A 12,387-nucleotide genomic window follows, 5' to 3' on the forward strand; every position below is an offset into this window, starting at 1 on the left:
AATTTCTGACACAGTCTGTAGTAAGGTTGTCAATAAGTAATTTCTGACACAGTCTGTAGTGAGGTTGTCAATAAGTAATTTCTGACACATTCTGTATTAAGGCTGTCAATAAGTAATTTCTGACACATTCTGTAGTAAGGTTGTCAATAAGTAATTTCTGACACGGTCTGTAGTAAGGTTGTCAATAAGTAATTTCTGACACAGTCTGTAGTAAGGTTGTCAATAAGTAATTTGACACAGTCTGTAGTAAGGTTGTCAATAAGTAATTTCTGACAGTCTATAGTGAGGTTGTCAATAAGTAATTTCTTGACACAGTCTGTAGTAAGGTTGTCAATAAGTAATTTGACACGGTCTGTAGTAAGGTTGTCAATAAGTAATTTGACACAGTCTATAGTGAGGTTGTCAATAAGTAATTTCTGACACGGTCTGTAGTAAGGTTGTTAATAAGTAATTTCTGACACGGTCTGTAGTAAGGTTGTCAATAAGTAATTTCTGACACGGTCTGTAGTAAGGTTGTCAATAAGTAATTTCTGACACGGTCTGTAGTAAGGTTGTCAATAAGTAATTTCTGACACGGTCTGTAGTAAGGTTGTCACTAAGTTATTTGACACAGTCTGTATTGAGGTTGTCAATAAGTAATTTCTGACAAGGTCTGTAGTAAGGTTGTCAATAAGTAATTTCTGACACGGTCTGTATTGAGGTTGTCAATAAGTAATTTCTGACACGGTCTGTATTAAGGTTGTCAATAAGTAATTTCTGACACAGTCTGTAGTAAGGTTGTCAATAAGTAATTTCTGACACGTTCTGTAGTAAGGTTGTCAATAAGTAATTTGACACAGTCTGTAGTAAGGTTGTCAATAAGTAATTTCTGACACAGTCTGTATTAAGGTTGTCAATAAGTAATTTCTGACAGTCTATAGTGAGGTTGTCAATAAGTAATTTCTGACACAGTCTGTAGTAAGATTGTCAATAAGTAATTTCTGACATGGTCTGTAGTAAGGTTGTCAATAAGTAATTTGACACGGTCTGTAGTGAGGTTGTCAATAAGTAATTTGACACGGTCTGTAGTAAGGTTGTCAATAAGTAATTTCTGACACGGTCTGTATTAAGGTTGTCAATAAGTAATTTCTGACAGTCTGTAGTAAGGTTGTCAATAAGTAATTTCTGACACGGTCTGTAGTAAGGTTGTCAATAAGTAATTTCTGACAGTCTGTAGTAAGGTTGTCAATAAGTAATTTCTAACACAGTCTGTAGTAAGGTTGTCAATAAGTAATTTCTGACACAGTCTGTAGTGAGTTTGTCAATAAGTAATTTCTGACACAGTCTGTATTAAGGTTGTCAATAAGTAATTTCTGACACGGTCTGTAGTAAGGTTGTCAATAAGTAATTTCTGACACAGTCTGTAGTAAGGTTGTCAATAAGTAATTCCTGACACAGTCTGTAGTGAGGTTGTCAATAAGTAATTTCTGACACAGTCTGTATTAAGGTTGTCAATAAGTAATTTCTGACACAGTCTGTAGAGAGGTTGTCAATAAGTAATTTCTGACACAGTCTGTAGTAAGGTTGTCAATAAGTAATTTGACACAGTCTGTAGTAAGGTTGTCAATAAGTAATTTCTGACACAGTCTGTAGTAAGGTTGTCAATAAGTAATTTGACACAGTCTGTAGTAAGGTTGTCAATAAGTAATTTCTGACACAGTCTGTAGTAAGGTTGTCAATAAGTAATTTCTGACAGTCTATAGTGAGGTTGTCAATAAGTAATTTCTGACACAGTCTGTATTAAGGTTGTCAATAAGTAATTTCTGGCACAGTCTGTATAGTAAGGTTGTCAATAAGTAATTTCTGACACAGTCTGTATTAAGGTTGTCAATAAGTAATTTGACACAGTCTGTAGTAAGGTTGTCAATAAGTAATTTCTGACACAGTCTGTAGAGAGGTTGTCAATAAGTAATTTCTGACACAGTCTGTATTAAGGTTGTCAATAAGTAATTTCTGACAGTCTGTAGAGAGGTTGTCAATATGTAATTTCTGACACAGTCTGTAGAGAGGTTGTCAATAAGTAATTTCTGACAGTCTGTAGTAAGGTTGTCAATAAGTAATTTCTGACACAGTCTGTAGTAAGGTTGTCAATAAGTAATTTGACACAGTCTGTAGAGAGGTTGTCAATAAGTAATTTCTGACACAGTCTGTATTAAGGTTGTCAATAAGTAATTTCTGACACAGTCTGTAGTAAGGTTGTCAATAAGTAATTTCTGACACGGTCTGTAGTAAGGTTGTCAATAAGTAATTTGACACAGTCTGTAGTAAGGTTGTCAATAAGTAATTTGACACAGTCTGTAGTAAGGTTGTCAATAAGTAATTTCTGACACAGTCTGTATTAAGGTTGTCAATAAGTAATTTCTGACACGGTCTGTAGTAAGGTTGTCAATAAGTAATTTGACACAGTCTGTATAGCGAGGTTGTCAATAAGTAATTTCTGACACAGTCTGTATTAAGGCTGTCAGTAAGTAATTTGACACAGTCTGTATAGTGAGGTTGTCAGTAAGTGACATATTCTCTAGAAATAACAGCTTTATTAGTGTCAGTTTGTAGTCGTTTATGAATCAATCATTTCTTTTTGTTGCAGGTCTTGTGTCTGACACAGACCACAATGTAGCCGTTTCTGCCCAAAGTCTGACTGGGGAGAATAAGGCAGAAAATCTTTCAGCAAGCGTTGACTTCAAAACACCTGCCGGAGGTTTGCTACATCATATCTTACATAATGTGTTATTTATTTATGATTTTTCCATAAAAAATGCCTTCTAATGTATTTTTTAACAAATGAAACATCAGCATTTTTGTGATCATTTACACTTAACCAAAGTATCATTTTTATCTGTCATGGTAACAGGACTCCCAGAACCACCAATCAACATCCAGGTTGAGTCTGGTCCTCAGGAAGGAACTCTCCTGTTGACCTGGTTGCCAGTGACAATAGACCCATCAGGTTTCTCAAATGGTGCCATGGTAACAGGCTATGTTGTGTATGCTGATGGACGTCGAACAAAGGAGGCTCAAGGTCCTACAAGTAAGTGACAGTAGATAAACAAGTAATTGTGAGATAAATTTACAGGTTTCCTAACAACTCCTGGTGAGTTTACAGGTTTCCTTACAACTCCCAGTAAGTTTACAAGTTTCCTAACAATTCCAGGTGAGTTTACAGGTTTCCTTACAACTCCTGGTGAGTTTACAGGTTTCCTAACAACTCCCAGTGAGTTTACAGGTTTCCTAACAACTCCTAATGAGTTTACAGGTTTCCTTACAACTCCAGGTGAGTTTACAGGCTTCCTAACAACTCCTGATGAGTTTACAGGTTTCCTAACAACACCCAGTGAGTTTACAGGTTTCCTAACAACTCCAGGTGAGTTTACAGGCTTCCTAATAACTCCCAGTGAGTTTACAAGTTTCCTAACAACTCCTGGTGAGTTTACAGGTTTCCTTACAATTCCTGGTGAGTTTACAGGCTTCCTAACAACTCCTGGTGAGTTTACAGGTTTCCTTACAACTCCTGGTGAGTTTACAGGTTTCCTAATAACTCCCAGTGAGTTTACAGGTTTCCTAACAACTCCAGGTGAGTTTACAGGTTTCCTTACAATTCCTGGTGAGTTTACAGGTTTCCTAACAACTCCTGATGAGTTTACAGGTTTCCTTACAACTCCCAGTGAGTTTACAGGTTTCCTAACAACTCCTGGTGAGTTTACAGATTTCCTAACAACTCCCAGTGAGTTTACAGGTTTCCTAACAACTCCCAGTGAGTTTACAGGTTTCCTTACAACTCCTGGTGAGTTTACAGGTTTCCTTATAAATCCTGGTGAGTTAAATTAACAGGTTTCCTAACAACTCCAGGTGAGTTTACAGGTTTCATAACAACAACTGGTGAGTTTACAGGTTTCCTAACAACTGGCGAGTTTACAGGTTTCCTTACAAACCCTGGTGAGTTTACAGGTTTTCTAACAACTCCTGGTGAGTATACAGGTTTTCTAACAACTCCTGGTGAGTTTACAGGTTTCCTAACAACTCCCAGTGAGTTTACAGGTTTCCTTACAAATCCCAGTGAGTTTACAGGTTTTCTTACAACTCCTGGTGAGTTTACAGGTTTCCTAACAACTCCTGGTGAGTTTACAGGTTTCCTAACAACTCCCAGTGAGTTTACAGGTTTCCTTACAAATCCCAGTGAGTTTACAGGTTTCCTAACAACTCCTGATGAGTTTACAGGTTTCCTTACAAATCCCAGTGAGTTTACAGGTTTCTTTACAACTCCTGGTGAGTTTACAGGCTTCCTAACAACTCCTGGTGAGTTTACAGGCTTCCTAACAACTCCTGGTGAGTTTACAGGTTTCCTAACAACTCCCAGTGAGTTTACAGGTTTCCTTACAACTCCTGGTGAGTTTACAGGTTTCCTTACAAATCCTGATGAGTTAAATTTACAGGTTTCCTAACAACTCCAGATGAGTTTACAGGTTTCCTAACAACAACTGGTCAGTTTACCAGTTTCCTAACAACTGGCGAGTTTACAGGTTTCCTTACAAACCCTGGTGAGTTTACAGGTTTTCTAACAACTCCTGGTGAGTTTACAGGTTTCCTAACAACAACTGGCGAGTTTACAGGTTTCCTAACAACTCCTGGTGAGTTTACAGGTTTCCTTACAACTCCTGGTGAGTTTACAGGTTTCCTAACAACTCCCAGTGAGTTTACAGGTTTCCTTACAAATCCCAGTGAGTTTACAGGTTTCCTAACAACTCCTGATGAGTTTACAGGTTTCCTTACAAATCCCAGTGAGTTTACAGGTTTCTTTACAACTCCCAGTGAGTTTACAGGCTTCCTAACAACTCCTGGTGAGTTTACAGGTTTCCTAACAACAACTGGCGAGTTTACAGGTTTCCTAACAACAACTGGCGAGTTTACAGGTTTCCTTACAAACCCTGGTGAGTTTACAGGTTTCCTTACAACTCCTGGTGAGTTTACAGGTTTCTTTACAACTCTTGTTGAGTTTACAGGTTTCCTAACAACTCCCAGTGAGTTTACAGGTTTCTTTACAAATCCTGGTGAGTTTACAGGTTTCCTAACAACTCCTGGTGAGTTTACAGGTTTCCTTACAACTCCTGGTGAGTTTACAGGTTTCTTTACAACTCTTGGTGAGTTTACAGGTTTCCTAACAACTCCCAGTGAGTTTACAGGTTTCTTTACAACTCTTGGTGAGTTTACAGGTTTCCTAACAGCTCCTGGTGAGTTTACAGGTTTCCTAACAAATCCTGGTGAGTTTACAGGTTTCCTAACAACTCCTGATGAGTTTACAGGTTTCCTAACAACTCCCAGTGAGTTTACAGGTTTCCTAACAACTCCTGGTGAGTTTACAGGTTTCCTTACAACTCCTGGCGAGTTTACAGGTTTCCTAACAACTCCCAGTGAGTTTACAGGTTTCCTTACAAATCCCAGTGAGTTTACAGGTTTCCTAACAACTCCTGGTGAGTTTACAGGTTTCCTAACAACTCCTGGTGAGTTTACAGGTTTCCTAACAACTCCCAGTGAGTTTACAGGTTTCCTTACAACTCTTGGTGAGTTTACAGGTTTCCTAACAGCTCCTGGTGAGGTTACAGGTTTCCTAACAAATCCTGGTGAGTTTACAGGTTTCCTAACAACTCCTGATGAGTTTACAGGTTTCCTAACAACTCAAAGTGAGTTTACAGGTTTCCTAACAACTCCTGGTGAGTTTACAGGTTTCCTTACAACTCCTGGCGAGTTTACAGGTTTCCTAACAACTCCCAGTGAGTTTACAGGTTTCCTTACAAATCCCAGTGAGTTTACAGGTTTCCTAACAACTCCCAGTGAGTTTACAGGTTTCCTAACAACTCCAGGTGAGTTTACAGGCTTCCTAATAACTCCCAGTGAGATTACAGGTTTCCTAACAACTCCTGGTGAGTTTACAGGTTTCCTAACAACTCCCAGTGAGTTTACAGGTTTCCTAACAACTCCTGGTGAGTTTACAGGTTTCCTAACAACTCCTGGTGAGTTTACAGGTTTCCTAACAACACCCAGTGAGTTTACAGGTTTCCTAACAACTCCTGGTGAGTTTACAGGTTTCCTTACAAATCCCAGTGAGTTTACAGGTTTCTTTACAACTCCTGGTGAGTTTACAGGCTTCCTAACAAATCCTGGTGAGTTTACAGGTTTCATAACAACTCCCAGTGTGTTTACAGGTTTCCTTACAACTCCTGGTGAGTTTACAGGTTTCCTTACAAATCCTGGTGAGTTAAATTTACAGGTTTCCTAACAACTCCAGGTGAGTTTACAGGTTTCCTAACAACAACTGGTGAGTTTACAGGTTTCCTTACAAATCCTGGTGAGTTAAATTTACAGGTTTCCTAACAACTCCCAGTGAGTTTACAGGTTTCCTAACAACTCCCAGTGAGTTTACAGGTTTCCTAACAACAACTGGCGAGTTTACAGGTTTCCTAACAACTCCTGGTGAGTTTACAGGTTTCCTAACAACTCCTGGTGAGTTTACAGGTTTCCTAACAACTGGCGAGTTTACAGGTTTCCTTATAAACCCTGGTGAGTTTACAGGTTTCCTAACAACTCCTGGTGAGTTTACAGGTTTCCTAACAACTCCCAGTGAGTTTACAGGTTTCCTAACAACTCCTGGTGAGTTTACAGGTTTCCTAACAACTCCCAGTGAGTTTACAGGTTTCCTAACAATTCCCAGTGAGTTTACAGGTTTCCTAACAATTCCTGGTGAGTTTACAGGTTTCCTAACAACTCCCAGTGAGTTTACAGGTTTCCTAACAACTCCTGGTGAGTTTACAGGTTTCCTGACAACTCCTAGTGAGTTTACAGGTTTCCTAACAACTCCCAGTGAGTTTACAGGTTTCCTAACAACTCCTGGTGAGTTTACAGGTTTCCTTACAACTTCCAGTGAGTTTACAGGTTTCCTAACAACTCCCAATGAGTTTACAGGTTTCCTAACAACTCCTGGTGAGTTTACAGGTTTCCTTACAATTTCCAGTGAGTTAACAGGTTTCCTTACAACTCCTGGTGCGTTTACAGGTTTCCTAACAACTCCTGGTGAGTTAACAGGTTTCCTTACAAATCCTGGTGAGTTTGCAGGTTTCCTTACAACTCCTGGTGCGTTTACAGGTTTCCTATCAACTCCTGGTGAGTTAACAGGTTTCCTTACAAATCCTGGTGAGTTTACAGGTTTCCTTACAACTCCTGGTGAGTTTACAGGTTTCCTAACAACTCCCAGTGAGTTTACAGGTTTCCTAACAACTCCTGGCGAGTTTACAGGTTTCCTAACAACTCCTGGTGAGTTTACAGGTTTCCTTACAACTTCCAGTGAGTTTACAGGTTTCCTAACAACTCCCAGTGAGTTTACAGGTTTCCTAACAACTCCCAGTGAGTTTACAGGTTTCCTAACAACTCCTGGTGAGTTTACAGGTTTCCTAACAAATCCTGGTGAGTTTACAGGTTTCCTTACAACTTCCAGTGAGTTTACAGGTTTCCTTACAACTCCTGGTGAGTTTACAGGTTTCCTAACCAATCCTGGTGAGTTTACAGGTTTCCTAACAACTCCTGGTGAGTTTACAGGTTTCCTTACAACTCCTGGTGAGTTTACAGGTTTCCTAACAACTCCTGGTGAGTTTACAGGTTTCCTTACAAATCCTGGTGAGTTTACAGGTTTCCTTACAACTCCTGGTGAGTTTACAGGTTTCCTAACAACTCCCAGTGAGTTTACAGGTTTCCTAACAACTCCCGGTGAGTTTACAGGTTTCCTAACAACTCCTGGTGAGTTTACAGGTTTCCTTACAACTCCTGGCGAGTTTACAGGTTTCCTAACAACTCCTAATGAGTTTACAGGTTTCCTAACAACTCCTGGTGAGTTTACAGGTTTCCTTACAAATCCTGGTGAGTTTACAGGTTTCCTTACAACTCCTGGTGAGTTTACAGGTTTCCTAACAACTCCCAGTGAGTTTACAGGTTTCCGAACAACTCCTGGTGAGTTTACAGGTTTCCTTACAACTCCCAGTGAGTTTACAGGTTTCCTAACAACTCCTGGTGAGTTTACAGGTTTCCTTACAATTCCTGGTGAGTTTACAGGTTTCCTAACAACTCCCAGTGAGTTTACAGGTTTCCTTACAACTCCTGGTGAGTTTACAGGTTTCCTAACAACTCCTGGCGAGTTTACAGGTTTCCTTACAACTCCTGGTGAGTTTACAGGTTTCCTAACAACTCCCAGTGAGTTTACAGGTTTCCTAACAAATCCCAGTGAGTTTACAGTTTTCTTTACAACTCCTATTAAACTGTAAGACTAATGAACATCTTATTTAACTGTAAAACTAATGATGAACATCCTATTTAACAGTTAGACTTATGAACATTTTATTGACCTGTTTTGGGTTTTTTTTTACAGATGACCACATCATTCTTAGTGCTAATGATTTCTTAGGGTTTATCCCTAAACAGCTGTTGGTCCGGACGGTCACCAGAGATGGTCAAGAGTCTGCCGAGTCCCAGCTGGTCCGACTCCCTCAGACACTCATCAGGGAAATCACAGCTGGTGCTGCCAAATCCATCGCTACAGAGGCTTTAATAAAGGTCACTGATGGTCAGGTAAGTCATATACTGATGAAACGCTACAGGTAAGTCATATACTGATGAAACGCTACAGGTAAGTCATATACTGATGAAACGCTACAGAGGCTTTGATAAAGGTCACTGACGGTCAGCTGGTAAGTCATATACTGATGAAACGCTACAGGTAAGTCATATACTGATGAAACACTACAGAGGCTTTGATAAAAGTCACTGACAGTCAGGTAAGTCATATACTGATGAAACACTACAGAGGCTTTGATAAAAGTCACTGACAGTCAGGTAAGTCATATACTGATGAAACGCTACATAGGCTTTGATAAAGGTCACTGACGGTCAGGTAAGTCATATACTGATGAAACGCTACAGGTAAGTCATACTGATGAAACACTACAGAGGCTTTGATAAAGGTCACCGACGGTCAGGTAAGTCATATACTGATGAAACGCTACAGGTAAGTCATATACTGATGAAACGCTACAGAGGCTTTGATAAAGGTCACCGACGGTCAGGTAAGTCATATACTGATAAAACGCTACAGGTAAGTCATATACTGATGAAACGCTACAGGTAAGTCATATACTGATGAAACGCTACTGAGGCTTTGATAAAGGTCACCGATGATCAGGTATATCAAGTCATATACTGATGAAAAAATATATCTTTTTTTTTTTTTGTCTTTATTTGTCTTTGCAGCAACGCTGAAATTTAAGAAATTACAAATTATTGCCGCACTTCCATAAAATATTTAATGAACGTCATAGTTAGAGTATAACAAGGTAGACATTATGTATATATATTATAACTAAGTTTTGACATGTATTCCAGAGGTCACATGTGGAGAGAACTTTAGAGACTGACCCATCACTGATGTTCCGCGAGGTTCCACAGGAACAGGAAGCTGCAGTGGTAATACCCACAGCCGTGTGGATTCTTTCATTTCCTTTTCTGCACATGCTTACTGTAGCTCCTAAGGTTAGGCAGTAGCAAACAGCTTGTGTCTGTTAACAAGACAGCTCTGTTCTTCCTATCAAATAATTCAATACAATATCAAACTTAACATAAATAAGAGTCACAGAAAGTTCTTCAAATAATGGACTCTTAATGCTATTTATTTCATTTCTTTTGTGTGATTTTGAAGTCATTGAGCAGAATGCAAGTTGTTTACTATTGTTGCATTTTAAAATATGTTACATTATTATTCTAACAAACACATCAGCTTTGACTCAATATTCTTTATACATCATATACATGGATTTTAACTAGAATCAACATGGTGTATGTCAAAGCTTAAGTGTTTCCTTTCTTTTTCCTTTTAACATTTTTAACTCAATTATCTTCAGCAATATCAGAGTAACACCTAAACGATAGAAATGTACATGTTATGCTAGTATATGTATTCAGAAGGATACAGTAAATCATTTTACTTATATCTTATTAAATTGTTTTTTTGTTAAGGAGGGGTAATTTTCATAGTAAATTATGACAGGAATGCACAAGTTAAATCACAATGTACATGTGTATTTATTTGAATAAAAGATAAAGGAAACACCATCCCCTCATCTGTGAATGAAAAATTGATGATAAAGTGATTCACTGTGAACAACCATTAGCAGCAGAAGTTAGATAGGAGCCGGTGTCTGTGTGGTTCTGTCGTTTAAGATAGGAGCCAGTGTCTGTGTGGTTCTGTCGTTTTAGATAGGAGCCAGTGTCTGTGTGGTTCTGTCGTTTTAGATAGGAGCCAGTGTCTGTGTGGTTCTGTCGTTTTAGATAGGAGCCAGTGTCTGTGTGGTTCTGTCGTTTTAGATAGGAGCCAGTGTCTGTGTGGTTCTGTCGTTTTAGATAGGAGCCAGTGTCTGTGTGGTTCTGTCGTTTTAGATAGGAGCCAGTGTCTGTGTGGTTCTGTCGTTTTAGATAGGAGCCAGTGTCTGTGTGGTTCTGTCGTTTTAGATAGGAGCCAGTGTCTGTGTGGTTCTGTCATTTTAGATAGGAGCCAGTGTCTGTGTGGTTCTGTCCTTCACACAGGTTACGTACCTGTTTATTTGACCTCCAGCTACCTTTACCATACAACATACTATTTTTTAGTTTTGGTGACTATATATTCTGGACAACATTGTAACTCACCTGCTTGCTTATAGTTTTGTAATTTTTAAGAGAAACGTTTCCGTTGTTTGGTATTTTGGTAAATCCCCACTTAAATTTCACAAGGTGGACTGACCCAGTTTTCAGTTTTGTGAAAATTTACAAGGTGAACTGACCCAGTTTTCTATTATGAAAATTTGCAATATTTTAAGATTAAGAATTTAAAAGCCATAGTTTTATTTTTGTTCATGATTGATCAAAGTCGGAAGTATTTTCTACAATTACATCTGTACTATCAAAATCTTGTCATTAAACGAAGTAGTGAACATGACTTATAATGAGATACATCTTTATATGTTATATTAAAATTCATAAAATAACCAAGGGAGTAACACTTGTTTCTTGCTTCCACAATTTTCATTTTTCAACCATGATAAAATTTGATTAAATATTCAACAACAAAAGTTAGAAATTGAAATGTATACACTTGTAGATTTAACATGAATAAACACAAAAGAACATCGCTACCAATAATTTACATTTTTTAGTAACTAGGGAATGTTCTATGTTGTCGTGACGATGTCTTGATGTTATCAGGGTCAGTGTACTTTGTTGTGAAGTGGCTTGTATATTATATAATAGTAACACAATCAATAGTGCTGTGTCAAGATTTTGTTGTGGAAATGTTTTTGTTTTTCTTCACCTAACATTTACTCTACAGACCCTGATGCTAAATGCTACTAAGGCAGATCGTCATCTTGACGATTATAGTGATACAAGCAGCAGCTCCGAACTCTCTGATATTCCAGAGGTGGAAGAAGAAGATACAGCCAGTCATGCCTCAGTTCACATCCATCGAAGCACCTCATTGGATGATCCTTTAAGGTCACCTGTAAAGGTCAGGTTGTCATTTGCTCCTCTCGGGTGAAGGATCCTGGTATTTAATTTACCTGTTCATCTATCTATATATACGTGGTATACATAATGATTGACATGTGCTCTGCCTATCAGAGGCCAACTCTTTATCATCATACTGGACTATGCTCTCTACCTGTCAGTCTCACCTGTCCTATATACACTCTACCTGTCAGTCTCACCTGTCCTATATACACTCTACCTGTCAGTCTCACCTGTCCTATATACACTCTACCTGTCAGTCTCACCTGTCCTATATACACTCTACCTGTCAGTCTCACCTATCCTATATACAGTCTCACCTGTCCTATATACACTCTACCTGTCAGTCTCACCTGTCCTATATACACTCTACCTGTCAGTCTCACCTGTCCTATATACACTCTACCTGTCAGTCTCACCTGTCATATAGACTGTACACTCTACCTGTCAGTCTCACCTGTCCTCTATACACTCTACCTGTCAGTCTCACCTGTCCTATATATACTCTACCTGTCAGTCTCACCTGTCCTCTATACACTCTACCTGTCAGTCTCACCTGTCCTATATATACTCTACCTGTCAGTCTCACCTGTCCTGTATACACTCTACCTGTCAGTCTCACCTGGCATATAGACTGTACACTCTACCTGTCAGTCTCACCTGTCCTATATACACTCTACCTGTCAGTCTCACCTGTCCTATATACACTCTATCTGTCAGTCTCACCTGTCCTATATACACTCTATCTGTCAGTCTCACCTGTCCTATATACACTCTACC

The 12,387-nt window shown here is 39.0% G+C and overlaps 1 protein-coding gene across 15 annotated transcripts in view; it reads left to right on the top strand.

The window, feature by feature from the left end:
• Positions 1-12,387, top strand: part of LOC117333679 (RIMS-binding protein 2-like) — a 323,862-nt gene that overhangs the window by 280,779 nt on the left and 30,696 nt on the right. For 13 of the 15 annotated variants that reach the window (XM_033893088.1, XM_033893095.1, XM_033893096.1 and 10 more), the window contains 5 exons: positions 2,627-2,737; positions 2,891-3,067; positions 8,447-8,646; positions 9,457-9,537; positions 11,432-11,608. In XM_033893088.1, coding sequence (XP_033748979.1) covers positions 2,627-2,737; positions 2,891-3,067; positions 8,447-8,646; positions 9,457-9,537; positions 11,432-11,608 — 746 coding nt within the window. The remainder of the gene's footprint in view (positions 1-2,626; positions 2,738-2,890; positions 3,068-8,446; positions 8,647-9,456; positions 9,538-11,431; positions 11,609-12,387) is intronic. The other 2 variants (XM_033893100.1, XM_033893093.1) reach the window with 1 other exon arrangement.

This window comes from Pecten maximus, chromosome 8 (genome assembly GCF_902652985.1).
Source record: "Pecten maximus chromosome 8, xPecMax1.1, whole genome shotgun sequence".
Taxonomy (NCBI): Eukaryota; Metazoa; Mollusca; class Bivalvia; order Pectinida; family Pectinidae; genus Pecten; species Pecten maximus.